The 27,851-nt window shown below is 48.1% G+C and overlaps 1 protein-coding gene across 1 annotated transcript in view; it reads left to right on the top strand.

Annotated features, from left to right (window-relative positions):
• The window catches only part of NUP160 (nucleoporin 160), a 1,937,143-nt gene that overhangs the window by 1,640,088 nt on the left and 269,204 nt on the right, over positions 1-27,851 (top strand). Inside the window, exon 32 of the mRNA XM_069623088.1 lies at positions 23,606-23,707. Coding sequence (XP_069479189.1) covers positions 23,606-23,707 — 102 coding nt within the window. The remainder of the gene's footprint in view (positions 1-23,605; positions 23,708-27,851) is intronic.

The raw sequence follows: 27,851 nt of genomic DNA, 5'->3' as shown, positions 1-27,851 counted from the left end.
ACGCAAGAGGCGGTACAAGATTCAGATTTCATAGAGGACATTCTAAAGGAGAAGCCTCCTGCCAGCCAGGCTATCGCTTTACTTGACTCCATCAAAAGGTGCATCGCCCCTTCCTCACTAACACCTTCACAAACCAGGGCTGTAAACCCACAGGTGGAGAAACGTTTTCGCCCCTCCCCTACTGACCCTCTCTGTATTCAGCGACATGCCACCCCAGATTCTCTTCTGGTCACGATAACAAGGAAAAGGGCAGAGGTGCCCTTGTCCCCAGACGAGGCACCGCCGGACAAGGAATGTAAAAAATGCTATGCCCTAGGGAAAAAAATCACTACTGTGGCAGCATACTCCACCCGGATTGCCAACAATACCACGGTGTTGGCCAGCTATTCTGATGTCCAATGGAACCTCCTGCAAGAGGGCCTGTAGGAGGTCCCCAAACCAGTGCGTTCTCGCCTGCTTACAATTGTGTCAGAGGGCAAGCAAGTAAACCCTAACATCCTTAAAAACACCTTAGATGCTGCTGAGACAGCAGGTAGAACCCTGGTCCAGGGTACCCTTTTGAAACATCATGCCTGGTTAAAGAACTTGGGTTTCAAACCGGAAATCCAAGTGTCGCTCATCAACAAACCGGTGGAAGACTCTAACCTGTTTGGCAAGGCTGTGGATGAGGTGCTGGAAACTGCCAAGAAAGAACACGGGACTTTGACATTGTTGAACCAGATCACTAAAAGGCCCTTTCAACAGACAGGGGGAAGTTCTCGCTGCTCCTTTCACTAACAGTCCTATTATCGTTCCCCACATAACCAATATGGTTCGGGTAACAATTGGTCATCAGGACAGGAGTCTGCTGCCTCTAATCCATATGCACCCAGAGGACAACGCGGTGGGAAAGGAAAGGGTCGCTATGCCACCCCAGAGGCTCCCTGGCCTCCAGTCAGAAATGACTCTCAGATCCGGTTCTCCTCCCATGCCTCCCCAGTCGGGGGACGTATAACATCATTCCCACATGCATGCGAGGGGATTACCACAGACCAGTGGGTGCTCCAGACCTTCACCACGGTTATTGTATTAAGTTCAGACGGCCACCTCGATTCAGACCACCAAAGTCCAGGCGTCTAACACCAGAACACCTGAGGATCATGCTGCAAGAGGTCCAGATCCTGCAGGAAAAGGGCACAATTGAAGTCGTCCCCTTTCTACAGGTAAACAAGGTTATTTATTCAGTGTACTTCCTTGTACCCAAAAAGGATCTCACCATGCGTCCTGTGCTAGACTTGCGCCCAGCGAACAAATTTGTCAAACCCCCAAAGTTCCGTATGGTAACGCTGCAAGTAATCCCTCTACTAACGCAGGGAATTACATGGCAACATTGGACATGAAAGATGCATACTTTTGTATTTCAATATTGCCAGCACAAAGGAAATACCTAAGGTTCATGATGGAGGACAAACACTATAATTTCAGGGTCCTTCCCTTCAGCATTGCCTCAGCCCCAAGGGTATTTACAAAGGTGCTGGCAGTTGCAGCAGTTCACCTACGCAGGCAATCCATCCCAGTTTATCCTTACCTCGACGACTGGCTCATAACAGGGGACTCCTACGGAACGTGCCTGTCAAACACCTAAAGGATGATAGACCTCTTATTCAGTCTGGGATTCTCCATAAACGAGAAGAAATCCAGCCTCGACCTTAGCCAAGTCAGGCAGTTTATGGGGGCTCTAGTTCAGACAGAAAACTGCCTTGTCTTCCCCTCCGAGAGGGTTCAAAACATGCTGTTTCAGATCCCTCAGTATGTAGCCAGTCGAGAGGTGACGGTACGCAAGGCCATGCGACTGTTAGGAATGATGGCATCCTGCATTTACTTCGTTCCTCATGCATGTTTGCGCATGCGACCCATGCAAGAGTGGCTCAACAGCCAGTGGTGTCAGGCCAGCAGACAATGGGACGATCTAGTGGGTTTCTCGGCAGCCCTGGTTCTCTTTCTGCAGTGGTGGTCGAGGGAAAGCCTCTTGAAGGAGAAAACTTTCACCACCCCTAGTAGAAACCACTGTCACGACGGACGCATCTCTCATGGGTTGGGTAGCTCACCTCCTTCAACAGACGGCGCACTGCCTTTGGTCCCCAGCAGTAGCATCCAACCATATAAACCTGTTGGAGCTGTTAGTGGTGTTCAAAGCACTGAAGGCCTTTCCGACACAGTTGCATGGAAAGACAGTACTGAACCTCACGGACAACACCACGGCCACCTGAAAAAGCAAGGGGGCACTCACTCTCCAGGGCTGTCCAAATCGGTCACAGAACAATTGGAAATGGGCTCTCAAACGCAAGATGTTTCTATTATCTCAACATGTTCCAGGGGAACTCAAACTTATGGCAGACATGCTCAGCAGAGACTTCCCACTGCCCTTGGAGTACGAATGGCGACTACGCGAAGACATAGTCTCCAACGTTTTCGCATAATGGGGCTTTCCAGAGATCAACTTGTTCAGAACTTACAATGCCCAGATTACGCCTCCAGGTAACCTCAGAACCGATCCAAGGTGGAACGGTCGCTGGACAACATGGTCAGGGAAATTTGTTTACGCTTTTCCCTCCCCGAGTCCCCTACTCAACAAGATTGTCCACAAGATGCACCAGGAATCAGTCACCATGATATTGGAGGCCCCGATGTGGGCACGCCAACCCTCGTTCTCCCATCTGATGGAGATGTCTCTCCTCCGATGAAACTACCTTGCCCATACAACATGCTACATCAGGACAAGGGGGAAACACTTATCCATGCCCGCAGACTCTCAATTTAACGGCCTGGCTCCTGAGATCGTAGAGTACGGGCATCTACAAAGTCCAAGCCTACAACTCAAATCCATCAACCATGCCCAACCCCCACCACATAAGAACCACCAACAAAATAAACATGTCCCTACCCCCATCCAAACACCTTACCAATTCTCAAGTTACACCCAAAGAATTTTACCTCAAAGGCGCCCTAATAAATGCCTGCTCCCTAGTAGCTCACGCTATTGAAATAGCGGACCTCCTCCTACAGGTGACAATGGACTTCCTAGCCATCACCGAGACCTGGCTCCACACTGCAGCAGGTCCTGCCCTCAAGCTAGCTATCCAGGAAGACTATACTCTACTCAGAGCGAATAGAACCAATACCCGAGGTAGAGGCATATCCATTCTCGCCAAAGCTAGTATAGCCATGAGACTCGCCCCACCACGCAATTTTGTATCCTGCAAATCACTTACAGCTAAACTACGTATCACAGACACCCAAATGCTCACCATCCACCTCCCCTACAGACCTCCAGGCCCCCTGGGACTCTTTGGGGAGGAACTTACTACTATTCTCTGAGAACCTAAAAAACACCACCCAATGCCTTCTTCTAGACAACCTTAACCTAGGCTTCAGTGACCTTAAAGATCAGCATTCTGCACAAATCAATGACTCCCTAAAAGAAATCTGGCTCACTCAGAGTAACGTCACCCAACCATATCAAAGGGAGAACTCTTGACTGGGTAGCGGACCTCAACTGCTAGACCACTATCACCTCTATTGCACCCCAACCGTGGACTAATCACCACCTCATAACCTTCTCTCTAGAGGCCATCCTAACCACTCCCCACCCCCATTTTTCTCCCTAGCCCCCACCATCCCCACCAGGAACAAAAGAAATATCACAGCTGAAAAACTTTTACCTCTTATTTTACCTACTCTAAACTCTCTACCAGACTCCACAGACTCTCTTACTCTGATGAGTACAACAAAATAATGGCCCTAGACACCTTGGCTCCTCCCAAACTCAGAAAGAGCAAACCCTTAAAACATCTAAACTTGTGGTTCTCACAGCACCTTAAATCACTCCGGCTCAGAAAACGCAAAAGTGAACAGATTTGGAGACAATTCCCCACAGCTGACAACAAGACCAACCTCACTAACTTAACCTCACTTTATAAGAAAGAAATTATACTAATATATAAAAGAACTGTTCATCATCCTCAAAGAACTGGAAACTCCCATCCCAGTCCCAGGCACCTGTGTAAAGGACAAATCCTGGTGCACCAGTATCCAAAATGTCCTGTTCAACAAAGTAGCCACCCTCCTAGTCAAGATTGCCAGCAAGAAAAAAAACTCTGCCTCTCACCCCCGGCAGCTAGTTCATCCCCACTCACCCATAATACTCCCATAAAACCTCCTCATCATCGCTTTAGCTTTGCCAAAGGTAACCACTCTAGAGGTTGAAAAAATGATACTCCCACTCAAACTGCCAAGACGACCCATGCCCTTCCCAAATCATACAGGACGCAGCTAGAGAGCTCTTGCATTTTATCTCAAAGCTCATTAACTCCTCCCACGCCACTGCCACCATTCCCAGTAACCTTAAAGAGTCCTGGGTTCTCCCATTATTCAAAAAGCAAACCCTGGACACAGCCATACCTTCCAATTACAGACCCTTTACCACAGTCCCCTTCCTCCTATAAATTTTAGACAAAGTAGCATACATCTGAATACAACAATACCTAGAACAAAACCACCCCATAGGAGTTCACCGGTCTGGCTTCAGACCCCAACACGGGACTGAGACGGCACCAATTGACCTTAAGGCACAAAGGGACTCACTAATCGACAACGGCAAAGCTGCACTTCTGCTACTACTCGACCTCTCAGCAGCGTTCGACCTAGTTGACCACAAAATATTCTGTAACCACCTTGACTCGGCAGCTAACTTCTCACAGGAAGCAATGGGCTGGATACAATCTTTCCTCAACAACAGGACCATGCAGGTCTTTGCACCTGCAGTGTCTGCCAGTCCCATACCCATCACCTGTGGCGTGCCCCAAGGTTCCTGCGTGTCCCCCACTCTGTACAACATATTCACGAAACTCCTCTTCGGTGATCTCGGTATCACCTACACCAAGTATGCTGATGATACCCAGATCCTCTTACCGTTGTTGGGAGATTACGACAAGGATTTGGCCTTGGTGAACAGAGTGTACCTCATCATCCAGGCATGGATGGCCTCTCATGGTCTATACCCGAATGATGACAAGACTAAACTTATGATTCTTGGCACCACCCCCACCATCAACAAACTCAGCCCCGACTACTCCAACTTCGTCATAGATGGCAACACTATCAAAGTAGTCAAGGAAGTTAAAACTTTAGGATTCTATCTAGATGCCACCCTCGCACTCAACAAACAGGTCAACTCCTTGGCTTCCTCAACAGCATACACCTGTAAATTAATTAGAGCAGCCAAACCGTTCCTCTCTCCTCATAGCTGCATTACTCTAGCCAGAGCATTAATTTTGTCCAAACTGGATTAATGGAATGCCCTATATTTATGTAGCAATAAATACATTACCAACAAAATCCAGATTCTACAAAATAATGCTCTTGGAGCAGCACTGAGCTTCCCAGAAAAGGATCATTTCCAACCTAAGGGAGAGCCCATAATTGGCTTAAGACAAAATCTCACTGAAAATTGCATCCCTCACCTACAGATGTCTCAACAATACTGCCCCAATTTGTGTCAATGACCGATTCCAGAGACAGTCTTCCAATCGACCCACTAGAACCGCCAACTCCAACCTCTTGACAGTACTGCGCTTCAAGCTTGTAAAAAACTGGAGGTGGCAGCTTCCCGGTTAAAGCTGCTCAACACTGGAATTCCCTTCCCCCTGCCCTTTGGGCAGACCAGTCGTACCTTCATTACAGGCAAAACCTCATACATGGACTCAAGGAATACGACTATTAACATTCTGCTGACCTTACAACCAGTCTACCTCTCTGTATATATTGTATATGTATAATAATAATCTGTACCCATATATGTATCATGTACTTGACTGTTAATGTAACCTAAGCTGAAAACCTTCTTGCTGTTTCATGCGTCCTGATTCCCTTGGGCCTGGTGCGCTATACAAGTAATACAAACAATAATACAATAATACAAACAAACAAAAGCATCTCCAACTTCCTCAGAGATGCATGGATATACTTGGAGAAGCAAGAAAGTCTAATACCTGACATTGCTACTCCAATAAATGGGAACACTTTGTCATCTGGTGCAATTCCAAGAGCATCAATCCCATTGACTGCTCTCCTACTCATACGGTATTATACATGACTCACCTACTAGACTCTGGTCTATTTTTTAATTCCCTGAAGGTTCACTTAGCTGCACTCTCAGCCTATAGCACGTCCCAACGTAAAGTGTCGTGGAAGATCCCAGTTATTAAAGCGTTCATGGAAGGGGTTAAAAGAATTCAATTAGAGCACGGGCAATTCTCAGTCGCACTGCGCCCAAGAGTACAATATAGGCATGTGTTGAAAGTAATTGAAGAGAGATGTGGTTATAAGTCCGATGGATTTATTTTCAAAGTAGCCTGACACATGTTTCGAGTCTAAACCGACTCTTCATCCGAGGCTGTAAATGGGAGATGGGACCTAAGATAAATTGAATGAAGGACAGTGCCCGAAAACTCTCACGGCTTCGCAATTGTGGTAATTTCAGCACAGCAGGAAAAGCCAAAGTGATGTGCTCTAATTGTTTCCACAACAGTACTCCACACCTCTCAGGCACCTGCAGCCTATGTGCACTCTTAATATTCATACAAGCGCTGTGGTTTTGTGACTTTTTCTGCCAAACCTGTGTTTTTGTTAAAAGAATTCATCCCCCCATTTTAACCCAGCTCCCGGATGGGACCTAAATGTGGTTTTAACCAGACTTGTGGGGTCTCCCTTTGAACCTATGCACAAGGCAAGTCTCAAAGCACCACTGACAAGACTGCCTTCCTAGTGGCAGTTACTTCAATAAGGTCGGTGAACTACAGGCCGTTTCAATTCTAGACCCTTTTGTCACAATTCAGAGATAAGGTGGTTCTGTGCACTCACCCTCGGTTTGCTCCCACATTTATTTCTAAGTTCCATGTGAACCGATCAATAGATCTACCAACATTCTTCCAGAACCCCACTAACGTGGCAGAAAGAAGCCTACACATGTGTGCACGGCAGTCATGTACTATCTGGAAAGAACTAAACCACTAAGGATGACGAACCAGTTTTTCGTTTCAGTGGCGGCTGGTAGAGAAGGGGATCCTGTCTCTAAATCCGCCTTCTCTAGGTGGATTGTCAATTGCATCACACTCTGCTACACTCTTGCCAAGAGTGATCTGCCCTTCAAGCCTAGATCACACTCTACTCGAGGCACTGGGGCTTCCATAACATTCATTGCAAATGTTCCTCTAGAGTCCGTTTGCAAAGTGGCAACCTGGAGTTCTGTACGCACCTTTACAAAACACTATTGCCTAGACACTCACTCTAGGTCTGATTCTTAGGTGGGACAAGCAGTACTAAGACATCTTTTCACTACTGTTCCTGCACACATCCCACCACCAACTCCGGGTACTGCTCGCTAGTCTATGCACAGCATAAGATTCTAAGCAGTCACAAGCATCCCAAGTCATGCATTACTTACCGTAATAGCATTTCTGATGATTGTATCTGCTTAGATTCACATGCGCCCACCCTTCCTCCCCACTCGGATGGAAGGAACCATAGACATCTTACTACTTCTCTCTTTCTGTACTCCATGATAGTCATAAGGCTCCCTCATGGCATAAATAATTCAGTCGGAGGGACCTCGACGCGTTAGGGATTTTGGGTACACTACACGTCATGTTAGGGATAGTGTTACAGGCACGCCCATGTCGACGTCCCCTTTCGATCCTCGAAAGACAAGATGCAATACTCTGCGGTTAACACTAGATGTCAGACTGTATGCACAACATGTGAATCGAAGTAGATAAAATCATCAGAAATGCTATTACGGTAAGTAATGCATCTCATCCCCATTGCACTGTATTGTTAGATACTGTGTGCAATGTTAAAAAGTTACAAAAGTGTAAAAGTTAAATACTGATAGGCTGAAGTACTGATCAATATCCTCATAACAAAAGGCCAGGGGAATGAAGCAGAAGGCTTCACTTACTTATAAAAACTCAATACAGGTTAAAAACAAAAGCAAACGAGTGTAGGTTCATAGAACTATGGAGGGAAAATTGGTTCCTAATAACTTCAAATTCAGGATCATACAGCATTACGCCCATTCCATTGAAATATTATTTAGGGAGTAGGAACGCCTGTATCATGTAAACTGTTTGTTGATGGGCACAATAGTGTTTGGGAATCCCGGTTATTACTGGTCATATTACTACCACTTTTTCTTACTCTTCTTGGAAGTGATAGAACTGTACTGCTTACTCATATGCTATACTCTTCCAGGGGTTAAACACATCCTAAGACATGCTCTTACAGGGGTGTATGATATGCATCGCACTGTGAATGAAAAGGTTTGTTGAAATTCCAATTTATGACAGAACAAGAGCTACCAAGAACAAGAGCTACCAATTTGATTGAAGAATAAAATACATGTTGATCAGCATTATGCACTTTAGTAGCATAACAACAACTGGAGTAATGACTATGTAGTGACATTGTATACGATATGTGCAAGTTGCACTTCATAGTTTGTCAACATACATTAGGCATCTTAATTTACTGAGAAGTTTGGATAGCATGCATACGTGATCAAATATGTCGCACATCATATACACTGTAGGATGATTGGTCAGTAGAGTACAAATTGCTTTCATTGTATTGGCACATTGAAATAAGCATCCCGTAGATCTATAAATGCCAGCCAGTCCTGCAATTCGAGAGTGTGGACCATTTCTCTCAACGTCCCCATCTTGAATTTGTCCTTCCTCAGGAACTTATTGAAGGCCCCCAGGTCCAAAATGGGACGGCAACCTCCTCCCATCTTGGGTACCAAGAAATGCCGAGAATATGTTCCTGACCCTCTCTGCTCGGGCGGTATCTCTTACACGGCACCCGTCAGTCACAGGGCTCTCAGTTCTTCCTGGAGCGCCTGTCCAGATTGGCTTGGAGGTGGTGGTGGTCTATCTGGAGGTTTTCTTATGGGTTTAAGAAGGGCTAGAAGAGACCATGTGAACACAGCAAGAGAATCTCTCCACTGGCTTAGAGTCAAAGACAGGATTGAATTTAAAGCCCTCACTGTTAGGCAGAAACCTGTGCAGTTCCCTTGGGGAACACTGCAAAAGATTTAAGACTACAGGTATAGCAGTAAACCCACTTGGTAGCAGTCTGCACCACCCAGATTTACCTGGTAGCTGTGGCTGAGCAGTCAGACTTCCCTCAAGAAGAGTTAGGCAGTATGCAAAGTATACACAATATGTACTCCGGCACAATAGCACAAGCAAACACTGACCGGAGTTTGGTTTCAAAAGTATATAGTTATTTATTTTTAAGAACACACAAATTGAAAACACTCTAGCAAAATATAATAAAACACTCCAAACACAGTTATATGGAAAGCAGTCCCAATCCTTATTCCTATCTAGACAACTCTAGGTTAACACCACATAATTAAAACAGAGGTGAGCGCTTAACGTTAGATGACACTCTAGTAGGTTAAAGAAGGGAGGGAAAAAGAGCAGAATTAGGATAAACACACCACTCTAAGGTCAAGAACACTTTTGGTAAGCTCAAAGAAGCACAAAGTCGCAGGTGAGCAAAAGTCACTAAGCAGGGCCCACTCTTAGAGCAGACAGAGCGAAAACGTGCCCAAGATCACACAGTTGGTAGGGATTCAGAGTCTTGCAAAAGAGTTCGGAAAAGCGTTAGAGAGGCTCAGAAAGTTTAGCCAAAGTGTCCCAGGCAATCCCAGGATCGAAAGCCGAGGGCTAAAATTACCTCGTACAGTCGGTGGCAAGGGAAGCCAGGCGGAACACGGTACCTTAACGGAAAGGATCCTCCAGCGGGGGCAGTTGTTCCAGGCAGTGGCAGCAAGGCTCGACGTCGGTCAGGGGAGAAGAAGATCTCGCTGAAGAGCAGAAGAAGAAGGTCGTTGCACTGCCCGGGAAGAAACCAGCCGCGGAGTCCTCCGGTTAAAGGGTTGTACCGACTTTCGCGGTTGGGGTAAAAGTGGTGGGGTTCCGGTTGCCGGGGTGCTTGGCACTGGCAAGGCGGCCACGGGATACCTCGAAGAACGGAAAGAAGGTGAAAACTGGTTGCCCCCACCAGTCAAGGGAAGGAGCCACTCCGTTAAGAGTTCTCCTCGGTCGTCGGGAAAAGTGGTGAGATGGTTCAGCAGGGCTCCACCGGCGGTGTCGTCGTAGCAGATCAGCTCAGCTCGTCCCTCGTTGGATCCTTAGGTCCTGTGGCGACTTCTGAAGTTCCAGTCCCCAAAGCCCTGCTTTTATGCAGCAAACCCCCATTCACCCAGCCTAGCTGTCACTCAACCATGCTAAGTGGTGGGCCGGCCGGCTCACCACTTGGGCCAATCAGGACGGAGTGCGACTTGAGTTACCTAGGTAACTCAGTCCAGGGTGCCTAAATCCCCCTCCACCCCTCCTAAGTACCCCAGACAGAGTGGCACCACTTTGGAGGGCTTCTGTGGAGAAGCCCGCCAAAAGTGGGACAAAGGGCTCCACTTTGGGTCAGAGTTACAGAGGCGAACGCCAACGCCATTTTAGTATCAAGTTTTGGCAAAAAATCCCAACCGGAGTTATAATAATAAATTTATAAACCGGCGGTATGTTTAAGGCTACCGTAAATAAATAATTAAATGTGTTAGCCTAAAACAATGGGAAATCCCATAGGAAAATATTCACGGTCGAATATAAAAAGTAGTTTCCACTGCCACCAGCCAAAACCCGATCAGGGGGGACGGAGACGTCCCCCCTCGACTAACAGACCCTGGGGCAATCGAATTGCCCCAGCCAGTACGTCCACAATATGATGGTTTGTACTGGTTCTGTTCAGGATTTAAGACTAGTAAAGTCTTTGGTGACTTTACATGCCCTGGGAGACAGTAGTCAGTCCCAGGGTATGGAGTCTATGTTGGGGAGTCCCTAGGACACCCCTGGGTTACGGCACGGAGGGTGCTGTGTAACCCACATCCAAAAAAATACATGAGGCCCTATGGAGTAAAAGACCCCATAGCCCATTCAACACAAGGTTTAACCATGAAAACACACTTCAACATGCCCAAGAGTGAGGGTAAAAGAGTCTCACTCTTGGCAGGAGAAAACAAATAAACCCCAGAAATCCAGCAAAGCTGCTGGGGGACTCACTAGGTAGGGAAATTCAGCCTAAACAGAGAATTCTCCCTAACACTCACGTTGGTACATAAATGCCTTTTTGGCAAAGCGCCCCAATATTTGAAGAAAAATATTGAATTTTACACACCCAAGAGACATCTTCGCTCAGTTGGTAAGAACCTATTAGTCGAACAGAAATACAGGCTCAAATCCGGTATGGGCAGATCGTTCACAGTAAAGGCGGCTCAGATATGGAATGCCCTTCCGATAATTCTGAGAAGCCAAGAAAATCACCTCCAATTTCGTAAACTCCCGAAAACCCACCTATTTAAATAGTCCTCCGATATCCACCGGAACCAGAGATCTGGATGTCTAAATCACCATGTACTTATTGTGTGTCTCAGCGCCCTGATGCCTGCGGGCTTACGGCGCTACAGAAGCATATATAAAAAATAAAATTAAAAAAAGGGCAGACAATAGCCCCACCGCACGAGCTCCAGGGCCCAGGGGTCGGAGGTAATCTCCTGCCATTGGGGCCAGTGCTCTGACAGCCAGCCACCAACCGGCACGTTGCGGGAGTCGAAAATCAAAGCGGCTTATAGGGCAGGTTGAGGTCTGTCCAGAGGTTTTCTTAAAAAGGGCAGACAATCCCACTGAACGAGCTGTACAGCCCAGGCATCTGAGGTCATCTTCTGCCACTGGGGCCAATCGTCCACCAACCGGTAAATCGTGGGAGGGGAAATCAAAGCAGCTTAGAGGGCAGTGCCGCCCCCATCGCTGTATGCTTGCTGGGACCTGCACCTTCCTACCATAAGGCACATATAGTGCCTGTAGCCTCTGCCCCTAGAGCGTAGCAGCTAGGCCCAGTGATTTAGCAATGATCTTTGACTCCTTACATTTTTCCAGGGAGTCATCGGCCTCCTGGCCGAAAAGGAATTCTAACAGTTTGTTTTGGACATTAGGTGAAAAGCCTGAGGATCTTAAATAGGCCTGCCTCCTCAGTATAATAGCCGATGCCATTGAATGGTTCAGGCAGTCATCCACGTCCTGGTCTGTTTGCAGCGACTGCCTGGACACCCGTTTCCCATCCTCCACCAGCCGTACAAAGCCTTCTTGCATCTCTCCTTCTGAAATGTACTGTGTAGCACGTTCCACTGCTTTCCAGAGACTGAAAGAGCATTTCTCAAAAACACTGGTCACTTGAGCAGCCTTTAAAGCCATACTGCCAGAGGTGAAAACCTTGACTATGGCGTCAATTTTCTTTCCTTCTCTGTCTGGAGACAGATTGGAGGTTGAAGATGCTGGCCTGGAGGAGACACTGGCAGTCTGAATGTCGAGACCTTCCAGGTCAGGGTGAGAAGATGCAAATAGTGGCTCTCCTCTTGCTGGCCTGTACTTCCTGTTTACAGTGGAGCTTCCTGGGGGAATGGAGCATGGATGCTGCTACAGGGAGGCTACTGGATCGACAATTGCCGGATTTAGAGGCATATTCCCCAAAGTATGTCAGTGAACTCATACCGCTGGACTGGCACTACCATAGTCTGCAGTACTAAGGCATTAACCGCCCTGTCGACTAACGCCCAAATTTAGCATGGGCGTGGGTATAAGGTTGACTTTGCTAAAATTCCATTTCAAGTGACGTGTCTAGACTGCTGCCATCCTGAAGCCCCTGTGCCAAATTTAAAAGTGCAGTCTGTTTGTCGAAAAAAGTCGACGCCCCCTGTTCCCATATACACAGGATTGACTTCTCCCTTGATCATCCACGTCATGGGCACAGAAACGAGGACACGTACTGAAAAATTCAGTCTGTGATAGCGGGCCAAATTTCTTTTCACTGAGGGTCGGCGCCGACAAAGTGACTGCCTGTGTCGATCGGGGCTGAGACACCGAGATAGCCTCGCAGACGCTCGTATCATGAGGTGCGCTGGGAATCCCCGCCATCAAATGTTTCTATGCCTTCTTCAGCATCTAACCCGAAGGCTTCCCTGATGCTGATGGCGTCAGCACTGGGACTTGGGCTTACTTGGGGTCGGCTGTACCGAGCGCCACTGCTGCCTGTTTGGCCTGCTGCTTGGGGGAGCGGATAGGGGGTTGCCTGCATCTGCATGTTTTTTAAACATCTCAAGCATTTGGACCTTAAAATCCTTCTGACGAGTGGTCGGCAAGGAAGAATGGGACCTCTTGTTTCTTATGTCAACACTTCTCACGCTCCTGTTCAGGGGGTCTAGGCCGCTCTATCTCGGCCTCCGAGAACCGGGTGGTCGACCGCGCCAGGGATTCTGATCCGTGCCGAGGCCCCAGAGGCATAACTCATGCGGGACACTGTTTGAAATCCGTGGTTCGGGCATCTCGCAGTCAAATGAAGAAACATTTTACGGACGAAAATGCGTCAGAGTCGAAGACTCGGTAACCGTGTACCTAAAGCAGCGTACCGAGGCGTAGAAAAGAGGAACTGAGGTATGGGGCATAGTGACGTGGTATTTATATGATGCCCGACGTAACGTCCAGAGCCAACGCTAGAGCACTGCGCAAGACGCATCAACGATCGACGGCTGGGTCGAGGTCCACTACGCCCCCTGTCGAAGACTTTTTCCGAAGCAGCAGAGCTGGAGAGGATGTCTCGGATGAGTAATCAGCAGGAGAAAGGCAATCCATTGAACTACTGTTCTTAAGGGTAGGGGAATACTGTGTATCCTTCCTAAAACTTTAATTTAAGAGAGATTAGCACACACCACTGTATGTGGAGTCCGAAGGGGATACGTATTATCCCCCTTCTCTCAGCTCCTTTGTCTTCATAGTCACAGTGTGACAACCCTATAGTGATGACTGGTGGCAGTGGATGTGTTCTAACAACTTTTGTGCTATTTTCTACCGCTTACTATACTCACAACCTCGGTTATACACAGAAAGGTCACATATTTTCTAACATGGTGGCTCCTTTCTTTTTTCACGATGTCAAGTGTGGTTGTCCTTTGTTAGCCCTTCTTCTACCATTCTGAGAGGGGGCTCTGAGCATTACCAGTTTTGGGTTCTCCCTTTTGCCCTCAAGTCGGCACCCAGGACATTCACCAACTGCCTGGCTCCGGTAGAGGCTTACCTCAGGGAAGATCATCATGTTTTTCCGTACCTGGACGACTGGTTGGTCAGGGGGGCGACTCGTCAACAGATGGCGGAGTCTCTCCGAGCGGCTATGATCCTGTTGCAGCGTCTGGGCTTTGTGGTCAACTTTGCCAAATCCTCTCTGATGCCCTCCAGAGACTTGTTTTTTCTGGGGGCTCATTTTCAAATGCATCTCAATCTGGTGAAGCCATCTGTGCAAAGGATAGAGAAGCTGTCGTCCATAGCGGGTTCCTGGATTCCAGGGACATCAGTCACGGTCCGGGGGTACATGCCTCTTCTAGCCTTCTAGGCTCCTTCGCTTCGTGCATCCCACTCATTCTGAACTGTCGGCTCTTCATGCGGCCTGTACAGGAGTTTCTCGCTTCAACATGGTCACAGGTTCTTGGTTTCTGGTCCCACAATATTCTTATCTCCCAGGCGCTGCAATGGTGGACTTGCTCCGGCAACATTGTATGGGATATACCCCTGGTGGAGCCAGATTTTCAGTTTACGGTCGTAACGGATGCCTCCAAGGCGGGTTGGGGGGTGTTCACCTCGACAAGTTTCAGGTACAAGGCCAATGGTCCCTGGGGGAGGCGTTGTTGCACATAAACGTTCTGGAGTTGAGGGCTGTGCACTGGGCACTGAAGTCTTTTTTGCCCCTTCTTAGGCAGAATTATATGCAGTATCCTTTGGGAACACTACACACAATTAAAACTACAAGTGACAGTACAATTTCACCTTTGGTACAAGCCTGTACTACACAGTTAAAGTGGTAGCAGTGGCTGAGCAGCCAGACTTATCTCAAGAGTGAGCAGTACAAATAGTTACACAAAGGACAGCAATTACTATGATTCAGGCAAACACTGACTCAAGGTTTCTAAGTAAAAGATAAATATTTATTTACTCAGCAGTTGTATAACACAAGCTAGTTAAAAAATCACAATCATAAATACACCACACCACGTTCCTTAAATTCCAGACAAGTTAAGCTCACAAAATGAAGTGGGAGCAAAATGGCACTCCAGCAATTTAAAAGGGATGGAAAGACAAAGTTAATAGAAATTAAATCAAACCAACAGGTAAGTACTCCGGGCAATTGAAAAAGAGGAACTACAGTGATAGAATCAGGTAGAAAAGGCTTAGGGCCAAAGTCAATGGGTGAAAAGTCTTTTGCCCAAGATCATACAGTTCAGGGTAGTTTGCGGTAAAGTTTGTTGCACGGATTCTGGACGAGGTTGTTGATAGAAAAGTTAGTTCAAAGAGAAGAGAAGGACAAGCCCTCAATTTGGAGAAATATTTCAAACCCTTTCACCGCGGCTGAACGAAACAAACAACCGGATTTGCACAGTACCTTAAAACGGAGAGGGAGCTGTAGCAGAGGCGGACGTTCCTGGTAGTTCCTGCAGGCTTACGGTTCCTGAAGTGACTGTTGGACTGTCAAGAAATAGGAAGACTGGAGGGTCCTGCACTACCCAGGGAAGAAACCAGCAGCAGAGTAAAGCCACAAATAAAAGGTGCGCTCCTTAAAACCCAGGCAGGGTCCGACCTTCCTGGCTATCCGGCCCCCTGTAGCTCTGTACAGCGAATTCGACCAGAGGAGGGGTCCTGGCTTGTAGTTTGGGCGAACTGGTTGGTGCCACCCGCTCAAGGGAGGAAGTTTCCTGGAGGATCTTCTCTGTCGTCGGATTCTGAAGATTCGGACCTGCAGTAGGGCTTCACCGGGCGATTCAGTCATTGTAGGGGTCCTCTTCCATCAGCTCCTCGTTGGTCCTTTCGTTCCAGTGGTGACTCTGCCTTTGCAGTCCCAGAGACCTGCTTTTTATGCAGTTTTCCACCATTCATACAGCCTGGGTGTCAATCACACAGCAGGGTGGCTGTCCTGGCAACGACAGTCCCCTCAGCCAATCAAACCGGAGTGCGACTTGGGTTACCAAGGGAACCGATGGCAGGAGTCCGAAGATCCCTCCCTCACATTCCACGTAGATGCCCGCTAAAAGACGGCGAACAAAGGAATCATCCCTGGTTTGGCGCGCAGAGTAAAACACGAGAAAGACTTTAACAAAAAGAAATGGCGAATAAACCCAGCCGGAGCCAAAATAAAATGTATTTGGTCAAGCAGGTTTATCTTTGAGGCTAATATTATAGCCTAAAACAATACCAGGGTTGTATAAGATGACCGCGGTAGAAAAGTTACGGTAGTTACCACTGCTACCTAGCCAAGTCTTGATGTAAAGGGAGCGAACAATGCTCCAAGAGACACAGACAAAAGGGGATAAGAATTAACCCTTTCCAATACTCCATGTAAGATGGGGTGTACTGGGTCTGTGGTTTAAAGTGACTAAAATAAATTTAATCGCAACTTTACCTTTTCTGGGGGACAGTAGTCTGCCCCAGAAAATGGAGTCAAGGGGAAGTCTCAAAGACAAACCTGTATCACTGCACTGAAGGTGCTGTGTAACACACATGAAAAATATGAGGCCATGGAGTAGGTGAGGGTCCAGTGCCCAAGAACACACAAAGTGAAAACACACACAGCAAAATACATGTAAGAGTGGGAAAAAGGTTCACACTCTTACCAGGTGAAAAAAAATAAACCTTAGAAATCCAGCAAAGCTGCTGAGGGCCTCATTAGGTAAGGGAAATTAGCCATTTATGAGAATTCTCCCTAACAATCTCTAGAACATATTTTCGGTCTACAATATAGGTTTGATATATGGCATTCATGACGTGCCTCTACTTGTTTCAAGGCTCGACGAAGCAAGGGGGAAACAGTGGGAAGACAGACGACGATTTTACTAGGCCAGGTGACATTGAGATCGCGTAAGTGCAGGGGAGGGTGGACTGGGGAAAAGTGCGAGCGGCAAAAGGGGGAGGGACAGTGCAGTACATAGGATAAACAGTCAAATAAATAAGTGCGGCCAGCTGGTGGCAAGTTGAGACATCAGGTGTCAAGTGCTGGAAGGGGGGCTGTAGGGATACAGAAACGGCCCCCAAGTGCAAGGGTTGCCAGGGGGGCAGGGCAGGTGTGCAACTGGCGGGAAGGGGACTGGGGCCCGAGAACAGAAGGTAGCCAGGTGACCAGTGCAGTTTCAGTTTCAGCCAGGAGTTCAGCACGGGAGAGGAGGAGAGAAAGCGGAAGCAAAGAGGAAGTTCTTGAGGTGCTTCTGGAACCAGAGATGGTTCTCCTCAAGTTTCAGAGAAGCATGGAGGCTGTTCCAGAGGGAGCCCCCAGCCGAAGAAAGAGATCTACCAACAACTTGTTGCTTGGAGAAGCGACTGACCCCAAGGGAGTTGGAGGCAGATGAGCGAAGAGCTTGAGAAAGAGAATATTTGGGAAGAGAGCGTTTTGAGGCCCCAGAAGGCCTTGTGGACAATGCAGAGGGTTTTGAACTTAATCCTCGCAGCCACTGGGAGCCAGTGCAGAGATTTCAGTCCTGGAGAGATACAATCCCTGGGCATGAGGCCAAGGACCAGTCTTGCAGTCCTGTTTTGGATGAGTTGCAAAAGGCGGAGAGTAGAGGCAGGCAGATTTAGAAAGAGGCTGTTGCAGTAGTCCAGCCTAGAGAGAACCAGAGCTCTAGAGACGGTGAGCTTCTGGGGGAAGGAGATGAAGGGAAGAATACCTATGAGGAGGTGTAGCTGGTAGCGTGACTTCTTAGAGACGTCAGAGATGTGAGGAGAGAAGAAGAGTGTGGAGTTGAAGATGACCCTAAGGGAGCAGGAAGAGGACCAAGAGAGGCCGGCCAGAGAGTGACAGGAAAGGAGGGAGCAGTTGTGCCGATGAGGAGAATCTCAGTGAATCTTACTGGCATTAAGGCAGAGATCATTGGCGGCACACAACTCTTGGTTAGCAGACAGTCCGAGATGAGGAGAAGTAGTAGCTGAAGGGAGCCTGAAAATGAGCTGAGTGTCATCCGCATAGCACTGAAAGTTGGGGCAGAGAGCAGCAAGAAGCGCCAGGTATTGGTTGAACTGCCAGGGAGAGAGGTTAGACCCCTGGGGAGCACTAGAGGTAGATGAGAGGAAGGACCCAAGTTGGACCTGGGAGGGTCAATCGAAGAGGAAAGAAGTCACCCCAGCCAGGGCCTGATCGGTGATAGCCAGATTATCATGGAGACGGTTGAGCAGGGTGGCATGGTTGACCGTGTCAAAGGCAGAAGAGAGATCAAGTAAGATGAGGACACAGGAGATGTTGGAATCGAGGTTGGAGAGCAGGTCTTCACAACTGTTCAGGAGAGAAGTTTCCGTGCTTCTGGCAGCTCTCAAGCCAGATTGATGGTCATGGAGACAACCAACAGATTCAGTGTGAAGATTAAGCTGGGCGATGACCAGTTTTTCCAGGGATTTGCCCAGGAAAGGAGTGATGGAGATTTGGCGATAGTTAGCCGAGGACGACGGGTCGGCAGAGGGTTTCTTAAGAAGAGGGTACACAAGGAAGTGCTTCGGGTGGAAGGGAAGGCTCCAGTGGCGAAGGAGTGGTTGCAGAAGTCAGCCAGAGCAGGAGCCAAGGTGTCAATGTGGTCCTTGATGGTTTTGGAGGAACAGAGGTGAACCTGTTTTGATGAGACTGTCCAGTTTGTAAAGAGTCCTACAATAATCGCATCCTGTCAGCACAATCCAATACTAAAGAATTATTCAAAATTCTGAAGTAACTTGAGTCTCCAGCAGTACCTCCAGACTCTTGCACTAAGGACAGCAATTGTGTACCAATATAAAAACGGCACTTTTGGCCAAAATTGCATCCCTCCAAACCAAAATTAGAGGTAAACAAAACTCACTACAGTCGGACAATCCTCTGACCATTCCTACGATTGGTACTTGCCAGGCCAGCTTGAATTATAAACTGTTTGCCTTCTCCCCTCTTACTATCTCTGAATTAGAAGGAATTATGAACAATCTTAAACCGTCCAACTGCCAAGGTGACCCATGCCCAGCTCCTATCATCAAGGAAGCCTCTCACACTCTAGCCCCCTTCATCACGGCCTTCATAAACACCTCTTTCAAAACGGGCAAAGTCCTGACAACCTGAAGGACGCCTGGGTGATCCCTCTGCTCAAACAACCATCCCTCGACCCTAAGATACCGAGTGATTTTAGACCTATCACCACAGTCTCTTTCCTGCTCAAGATTCTAGATCGTCTACCTATCTGCAGATCCAAGACTATCTTAAATCCAACAATCTCCGTGGGCTAAGACAATCCGGCTTCCTCCCTAAACACAGAACTGAAACAGCCTTGATTGATCTGAAAACTCAAATGGAGATCCTAAAAGATAATGGGAAATTAGTGTTACTCTTACTTCTCGATCTCTCCACGGCATTCAACCTGGTCACCAAATCCTTTGCCAACATCTTAAATCTGCGGCCCATTTTTCGGGCTCTGCCAATGCGTGGATCCAGTCTTTCCTAAGTAGCAGATCCATGCGTGTCTTCTCTCCGACAGCATTCGCGGACCCTTCTCCTATACACTGTGGCGTCCCACAAGGTTCTTGTCTGTCGCTGACACTTTACGTGTTCACCAAACCTCTCTTTGATGTGCTTGATTATCTAGGTGTCTCTTACACCAACTATGCGGATGACACCCAGATACTCATCCCCATTACTGGTGATCACACAGCCGATACCAAATCCATGAATGATGTCTACCTGGTTATTCAGGCCTGGATGGCACAACACGAACTCTGCATCAATGATGACAAGACTGAGCTCCTATTACTAGGCTCAACTTAACGCCTTAATAAAGTAGACCAGGCCTTCAAGTCTTTCAACATTGATGGCAATGACATTATGGTTTAAAAGGACACTAAAACTTCAGGCGTCTATCTGGACTCTGCTCTTTCACTGAACAAACAAACTAATGCAGTAAGGACGGTCTCGGCCTATACCTGCAAACTCATCACTGCCTGCAGACCCTTCCTGAACACCCACAACTGCATTACCTTGGCAAGAACACTCATTATGTCTAAGATCGACTATTGCAGTGCCCTCTACCTGGGGACCAGCCAGTCCAACCTCAACAAACTGCAGACAACCCAGAATAATGCCATCAGGGCGACTCTCGGTATCCCTAGGCACGCCCATATTTCAGATTGGATCTGTGCTGGCTCCCAGTAAAAACAAAATCGCCTTAAAAATCCTAGCCTTGACACACAAATGCTTGGACAACAAGGCCCCACCCTACCTCTCCACCAGTCTCACTCTCCATACCTCCACACGTCCCACTAGAACTCCACAAATTCACGGCCTCATTTTGCCTAGATTCAAACTCCAAAAAGCCAGAGGAGTGAACTTCCCTTTCTTAGCCCCGAATCTCTGGAACTCCCTTCCTGTCCCCATCAGAACTGAGCCTTCGTTTCAAACCTTCAAGAATAAAACCAAATCTTGGCTCTTCACGCAGAACATATGATGCACCACATATAAGGTTTGGCCTTAAACTCCAGGGTCGTTCTGCCGCCTTGCATTTATTGTAGATTTACCTGCTTACTTTTGATTGTCTGTATATTATTGTATTCATGATTCCATTACGTGACTTCTGTTCCCCCGTTTCCTCTTGTAAACTGGAAGAGCTTGAGCTTCTGCCATTGACCCTTACTCTAATGTACTGTAACTGTGTATTCAAGACTATGCGCCCGGATGCCCACGGGCCTGGCTGCTACTGTCATAGATAGGATTTGTCTAGAAACCTCGTCTGGGGAGAACAGCGGAAAGACAGAGAACGAAAGGGGGAGGAAGGTTGCCGAAGAAGGGCCAGAGGAAGAGCATGGGAGTAGAAGGGGAGAGGAAGAGAGAGGTGAAGCCAGAGCCGTGCAGAGTGTCTGGGAGGGGACAGGAGAGGTAGAGACTGCAGCAGGATTGGCCAGCTATTTGCTTATTTTAACGAGTTCGGCGGAGTTGTTTCCCCAGAATTATTGGAGGATACATGTGAACCACGTGTTGGCCCTATGCCAAGTACTTTAATACACCCTGTTAGGGATAATTCTCAGAAATGTGCTAATTCCCTCCACCTTAGAGACCCCAGCAACTTTGCTGGGTTTTGAGGACTTGATATTTTTACCTGCAGACAATGAGACCCTTTTTTCCCACTCTCGCGTGTATTTTAATGTGATTTTGAACACTTTGTTTCTTTTGGTTATGGAGTCTGACAAACTTCATAGGCATCATCTTTTACATTGTCACACAGCACCTTCAGTGCAGTGGCACAGGGAAGTCTTCCAGATTTCCAAAAGGTTTAAATACGTTCTCTGGGATAAACTACTATTTCCCAGAACAGTAAAGTGAAATTGATTTTACCTATATTTGTAACTTTCTAGACCCAGCACACACTATTTTACAATAGGGTGCTGGATGGTTTACTTAGTTATCCCCTTTGTCTAGCTTTTCGTGTAACATTTTTGTTACCCTTTCATCGATTAATGGCTGGTGGCAGTAAACCTTTAACTACTGTGGTGTGCATTTACCGCGGGCTGCGTTCGCAGCTGCAGTAAATCACCCAAGCGTGCCATTTTTGTCAAAATGGCCCTGGTCTTCTTTATTCACCATTTCTTTGTGGAAAGGTCCTTCATGAGATTTACTCTGCACGCCAAACCAGGTTTGTTCCCTTTGTTCGCTTTACCTTTGGCGGGATTCACAAGTGAAGCCTGCCTCTGCCTCCAGGGTGTCTGGTGGGGGCAGGAAGTGAGGGAGGTGCCCAAAACTCCCTGTGCTTAGTCTCCAATGAGACCCAAATGCACTCTGTAGTGATTGGCTGGCTGACTGTCCGGAAAGGACAGCCACCCTGTTGGGTGACTGACAGCTAGGCTGGAATGAATGGGAGAGAACTGAATAAAAGGCAAGGCTTTTGGCTTGGGTTGCAGAATCGACGACTGGAAGAAGGGACCGAAGAAGAACTTGAAGAGGACTCCTGGACCGTAGATTTGCCCGGTGAAGCCCTGCTGCTGTGCTGAAACTCCAAATTCGTATTGACAGAGCAGCCCCTGCAAGGACGACTTCTCCCCTTGAGTTGGTGGGACCAATCAACTCCAAAGTAAGCCACCTGGACATTCTCTCGGAGCTGGTTGCATTTCCACAGAGTTGCTGCTGAATAACGAATAGCCAGGGAGAGGAACACCAGATTGTGTGCGTTGCTTTTAAGTTGGCCAAGAGCTCTAGGAAGATCCTCCAGGAAGCAGGACTGACCAAGCCTGAGCCCCCTCAACACAGTGACGGACCGCAGAAGCAAGGAAAGTCCATATCGACAGCCAGAAACCGCGGTTTTGCTATTTGCGGTAGTTGTGAGAAGCTGAAACACCGAAGTACCACTTGTTGGAAAGATTGCCAGTTGCGAGCGGTCACCGTCCCTTTGCAGTGCAGGAGTGCCCAGAAGTCCTCCTTCTTGTCCCCACAACTGAGGCCCAAGAACAGTGAGATCTGCAGAGCTGCACAAGAACGAGTCATCTGCTGCATTTCTTCAATACAAAGGTACTGTAAAGTCTAAGGGAACTTGCCTCTCATTGTAGAGTTTCTTGCATCTTCTACTACTCACAAGCCTCAACAGCTTGTGGCCCTACATAGATTCTTCTTTTCTTCAAAGACTTCTAAAACATTGTGCAAAGTCTTTTCTTACCTACCAGAAGTGCTTCAGCCCATATAAGACTTTTTCCCATTGACTTTGTCTTAACCTCTTATACTGAATGACTCTGCTTAGGACGATCCACAAGTATGTGCCTGCTTAAGAATATTTGTGATCTCTTGTTTGTTCTAATAACCGTTTTCTTTGACCAATTTCTTAAAGTATTCTAAATGCAACAGTAAGATATTAATGTCCCTGGCACCCTAGCTATTGAAGTCACCTGAGGGTGTTGGTTGTGACTGTGGGCCATCCCAAAAGGATCTTTACTGATTTGGAAACTAAGAGTGTGTCGTTTTAGAGTGTATTTGTGTGTTGCTTTTATATTGCTCCCTTCTGAAGAAGGCTTATTCTTACTGACTGATAAATGAATAATTGTTTATTCAGGAAACCTTGTGTGTAAGTGTTTATTTGAATACTTGTCACTGTGAACCTCTGTGTAACTCCCCTACAGCTCACATTGGCCCCTCTTCAGATAAGCCTGGCTGCTCAACACGCTACCAACCGGTATAGTACAGACTTCTACGAAAGGTTGGGTTCCTATTGCCATGAGGTCAGGGTTGTTGTAGTGCACCCAATCGCGCATAACACAGCCATAATGCGAACAGGTCACATATTCAAGCAAGACAACAGGGAAATCATGGATCATGAACCAGAGTCACCAGGAAGCTAATTGTTTGCTTCCTTCCATCTGTTGGACCCAGAATATTTTCTTAACCAGGTTTTTTGTGAACTTGTCAATATCATCTGACAGTTTTCTGTGTATTCCAGGTGCATCAAGTTGCAGTTTGGAGGGGATTCGGCACACGCAGAGGCTTGGGACTGGCTAGCAGCTAATCAACTGTCCACAGTGATCACAACTAAAGAGTCCAGGTAGGGAAATAATTGTTCATGTTACTAGTACAAACATCAACTGTCAGGTCATGTGGTCATCCACTTGTTGTTTCTACACTAAAGCTAGTTAACTGGTGTAGAAGTGACAATCACGCACTCTAATAGAATATCAAACACGAATGTTATATTCACTATAATGATTCTTATGTATCCAGGGTGACCCTTGTAGCTGAAAAGCATGCTTCTGATGCTTGTTAATCTGCTTACAATCACATGCTGTGCATATAGCCTGACATCCAGTGGTAACCGCAGAATATTGTCTTTCGGCAGACCGAAAGGGGACATCGGCATAGGCGTGTCTAACACTATCCCTATCGTGACGTGTAGTGTACCCAAAATCCCTCACGCAACGAGGTCCCTTAGATTGTTTTTTTCTGCCCATACAACTGGTCGCCCTATAGCGGAGCTCTTACATAAGTGACATTGTTTATCTTATACCGACTTGTCGGTTATTCCCCGTTAAGTCAATAGAACATCTTCGACGAAGACTGCGGGGGATTAGTCTGTGGTGGTGGATTTCGGTGCCTAAGATCCAGCGGCCGGATTTTCCACATGGTCGGGTGTTAGGGAGAATTCTCATACTATGACTAATTTCCCTTACCTAGTGAGTCCCCCAGCAGCTTTGCTGGATTTCTGGAGTTTGTTTTTCCCCTTAGTAAGAGTGTACCCCTTTTTTCTCCAGCATGGGGTCTGGCATGGATTCACATGCTCATGAATATTCCCCGTCGTCAGGCTGGAAATCCTCGGTAAAGAAAAATCAGTATCAGTTTTGTTTCTGATCTGTCTTTCGTAGTAGTAACCAATCACTGATCTCTGCGTCATACTGACCACAGCCAATGACTGTCCTCTCCCTAAGCCCCGCCTCTGGCAGCCATCTTCAGATTTTTACCGCACGTTCAAGTGTTGGGATCCTCGTGCTATTGCTCTTGAGCGTTAGTGCTTTTTTTGCGCTTTTTCTTAGGAAAATTTTCTCTTTTTCGGTCATAAGAGCCTCAAGCTCCACCATTTCTTTATCCGATCATCGGGGACCCGTGTCGGATTCTTCTACGCCCCTCAAGGGTGAAGATTTCATCGAGCCACGCTTTTGGAGGACTCCAGAAGTTTCTCAGGCCCTTCTCGAGCATGGCCCAGGAGAAGGGAAGCTCGATGCCCGGAAAGCTGTTCAGGGTCTGCGCTGGATGCCAGCTTCAGAATGTCTTTAAGGAGGACGAACACTCCCTTTGCCTTTACTGCCTGCATGAAGACAAGACGCACGTGGAGAAGGACTGTGCGTTTTGCGGCAATATGTCGGAGTGGATCATGAAGGACCGCCATCAGCGTCTCGCCAACTGGCTGGAAGGAAAGAGCCCGTCAGGCGAGAAGAAGAAGTCCGAGCGGTCTTCTAAGACCTTTGAGGGCGCCCCGGCGACAGGGGTCCAACAGAAGGCCAAGCACCGCGAGTCCGCTGGCACCGGGAGCGCCGAACGGTCGGGCTCTACGGGCACCAGGCAGGGCGCATCCTCCCCGGCGCCATCAATCACGAGCCAACGCTCTGGCTCGGGTAAGAGGAAGGCCAAGCACCCGGCGAAGCTCCTGGAGAGACCCCGGTCGTGCTCGAAGGCCCCATCGGAGGGGGAGCAAGGTGGTGACCCTCCCCCCAAGGAGAAGGCGGTGAGCGCACCTAAGGTGGTGAAAGCCTTGATCCATCCGGCCAAGGCCTCTTTCGAGACAGTCGCGGCGGCCCTGGCTCAGCCTGTGGAGGCTACACCAGTGGTGGCGACCTCGGAGCCCAGAATCTCCCTGCCACCGCGGAGGGAGTCCTCTTTCATGCCCATCGACAGGACCCCCGTGAAACCTCCGACGGAGAAGAAAAAGGGGGGCAGGAGGTCGTCGTGGATTCGGCCTCAACCTCTGAGGAGGAGCTGATCGAAGTCTTAGGCCACGGCGCTGGCGTGGAAGACCATCCTGTCGGGGGGGACCCCGACGTGGGAGACGACAAGAAGGTCGAGGGTGCCGACGGGGCTCCTGATTGCCCGTCGGAACCCCCTCAACCAGTGCCGCAAGACAACTCGGCGGCCATTTTGTTGGCTATACAGTCCTTCTGCTCGGAGATAAGGACGAGACTGCCGTTACCACCAACGGAGGAACTGCTCCCGATGGGGGACCCGGAGCCAGGCCCTTCTGGGAGCCCTCCTCTTAAGAGAAGGATTCATCCTCCACCTCCTTTTCAACCTTCGCGCCCTGCTCAGCCCTCCTCCCCGTCCACGACACGTGGGGATGATACGGGGACTGACACGGCCGCGACGGGTAAAGACGACGAGGTTTACGACGAGGATCTCCCGTCGTCACCTCCCACCCGGGCTTCCCCACCCGATGAGATTGGATCGTTTCACGCCATGATCGCCAGGGCATCCGAGCTTTTCCAGCTCTGCCCGGAAGAGAAGAAGGAAGGTTTCCTTTATCAACGGCGCGAGACCAAGAGGAAGACGGTCCTCGCTGTACCTCTGCTGGATGATATCTGGGATGAGGGTCTCGCCCTCCTCAACAACCCATCCACAACGCCGGCTAGAAGGGATCGGTACGAGAAAAAGTACCGGGTCCCGGACGCGGCCCCCTTGTGCCTTCGGGCACAGCCGACCCCGGACTCGGTTGTCTCCGTGGCGGCCAGGAAGAAAGCGGGGGGGCGGCGGCCTCTACGTCAACCTCCCCGCCAGACGGCGAGGGAAAGAAATTGGGCACGATGGGACGCAGAGTCATCTCATCGGCAACGACGACGATTAAGGCTGCCAACGCCTTGGCTATCGTAGCCCACTATGACAGGGAGTTGTGGTACAAACTCGCCCCCCTGCTGGACTTCCTACCAGACGACAAGAGGGCAGAGGCCCTAGAGATCTTGCAGGAAGGAGAAGTGGCGTCGGACCACGCCATTACGATAGCGACGGACATCGCGGGTACTAGGGATGTAACAGTATTACGGTATACCGTTAAAGATACCGGGAACCACTTTATTGAACAATAATAACCGTCACATTGTTTATACCGGTATACCGTTCATACCGTTAAGTGTGCTTTTCAATCTGATTTGGAAAGGCTGCAGTAAGCAAGTTCTGCGCAGTCTTGGTCTTGCACTGTTGGATGTGCCGTCTGCCAAGTAGTTTCAGTTTGAGCAGTTTTTAATGCCATTCCATAAACCACACGTGCCTGACACAAAATCAACATGTTAGCAATAGGAAGAATAAATACAGTGCCAAGAAGGAAAGGGGTTTACTTTTTTTTATTTACATTTTTTTTTTTAAAGCGCTCACACAGCCCCAGGGCATCGAGGCGCTGTTAAAGAAATTGGTTTTGTTTATTTAGTTGCGTAATTGTTTTTGTCTTAGTTGCGTATTTATAACACGCTTAAACACCCACAGGTTTCTAAGCGCGGACCCAGGGATCGAACCTGTGTTGCTTCGTGTCGTCTTGCTTTCAAGGCACGCACGTTGCCGCTGAGCTATCCTCCCGGGAATTTGGGTTGGCGGCTTTGGGGTTTATATATTTATAATGGATAATGTTTTCTAAACATATGACAATGGCGGATTTCCCTGGTTCTATCATTGAATTTACATATAATAAGTCACACTGCAAAATTTAATCATCTCTGTGGGTATTCCCTGCTGCCATACCAAAGGGTAACATGTCCGTGATTACTGAACACCTTTTGGCCCAGAAGTAAACTAAAGGCTGTAACGTAAAGAGAGAGTGAGTGCCTGCCTGCGTGTGTGTGCGTGTGCGTGTGCGTGTGTGTGTGCGTGTGCGTGTGCGTGTGCGTGTGTGTGTGTATGCGCACAAGCATATACTACCATCAGACTCCATTGATCTGTGGCATGCAGATTATCAATATGGCAACATGTTCATCTTCACCAGTAGCCAGTGGGGGAGCTAAAAGCCTAAATGACCACTTAAGAAAAGCTATTCAGTTTGCTTTGCCAGTCGCAGCAGGGCTTCCCCCCCTCCCTCCTCCTCGCCACACGTGCGTTTGTGTTTGGTGCAAGCAAGGGGTGGCATTTCAGTGGAAAGTATGTTGAAAAGCCCAATTCTGGCCCTCGGTGCATGGTTTTGTTTCTGATGATAAATCTGACAATTTATGACCTTTTAGAAAATA

This window comes from Ambystoma mexicanum, chromosome 11 (assembly GCF_040938575.1).
Source record: "Ambystoma mexicanum isolate Mex_15411 chromosome 11, UKY_AmexF1_1, whole genome shotgun sequence".
NCBI lineage: Eukaryota > Metazoa > Chordata > Amphibia > Caudata > Ambystomatidae > Ambystoma > Ambystoma mexicanum.
Note: the sequence above shows the minus strand (reverse complement) of the source record. Positions and strands in the feature narration are given on the sequence as shown.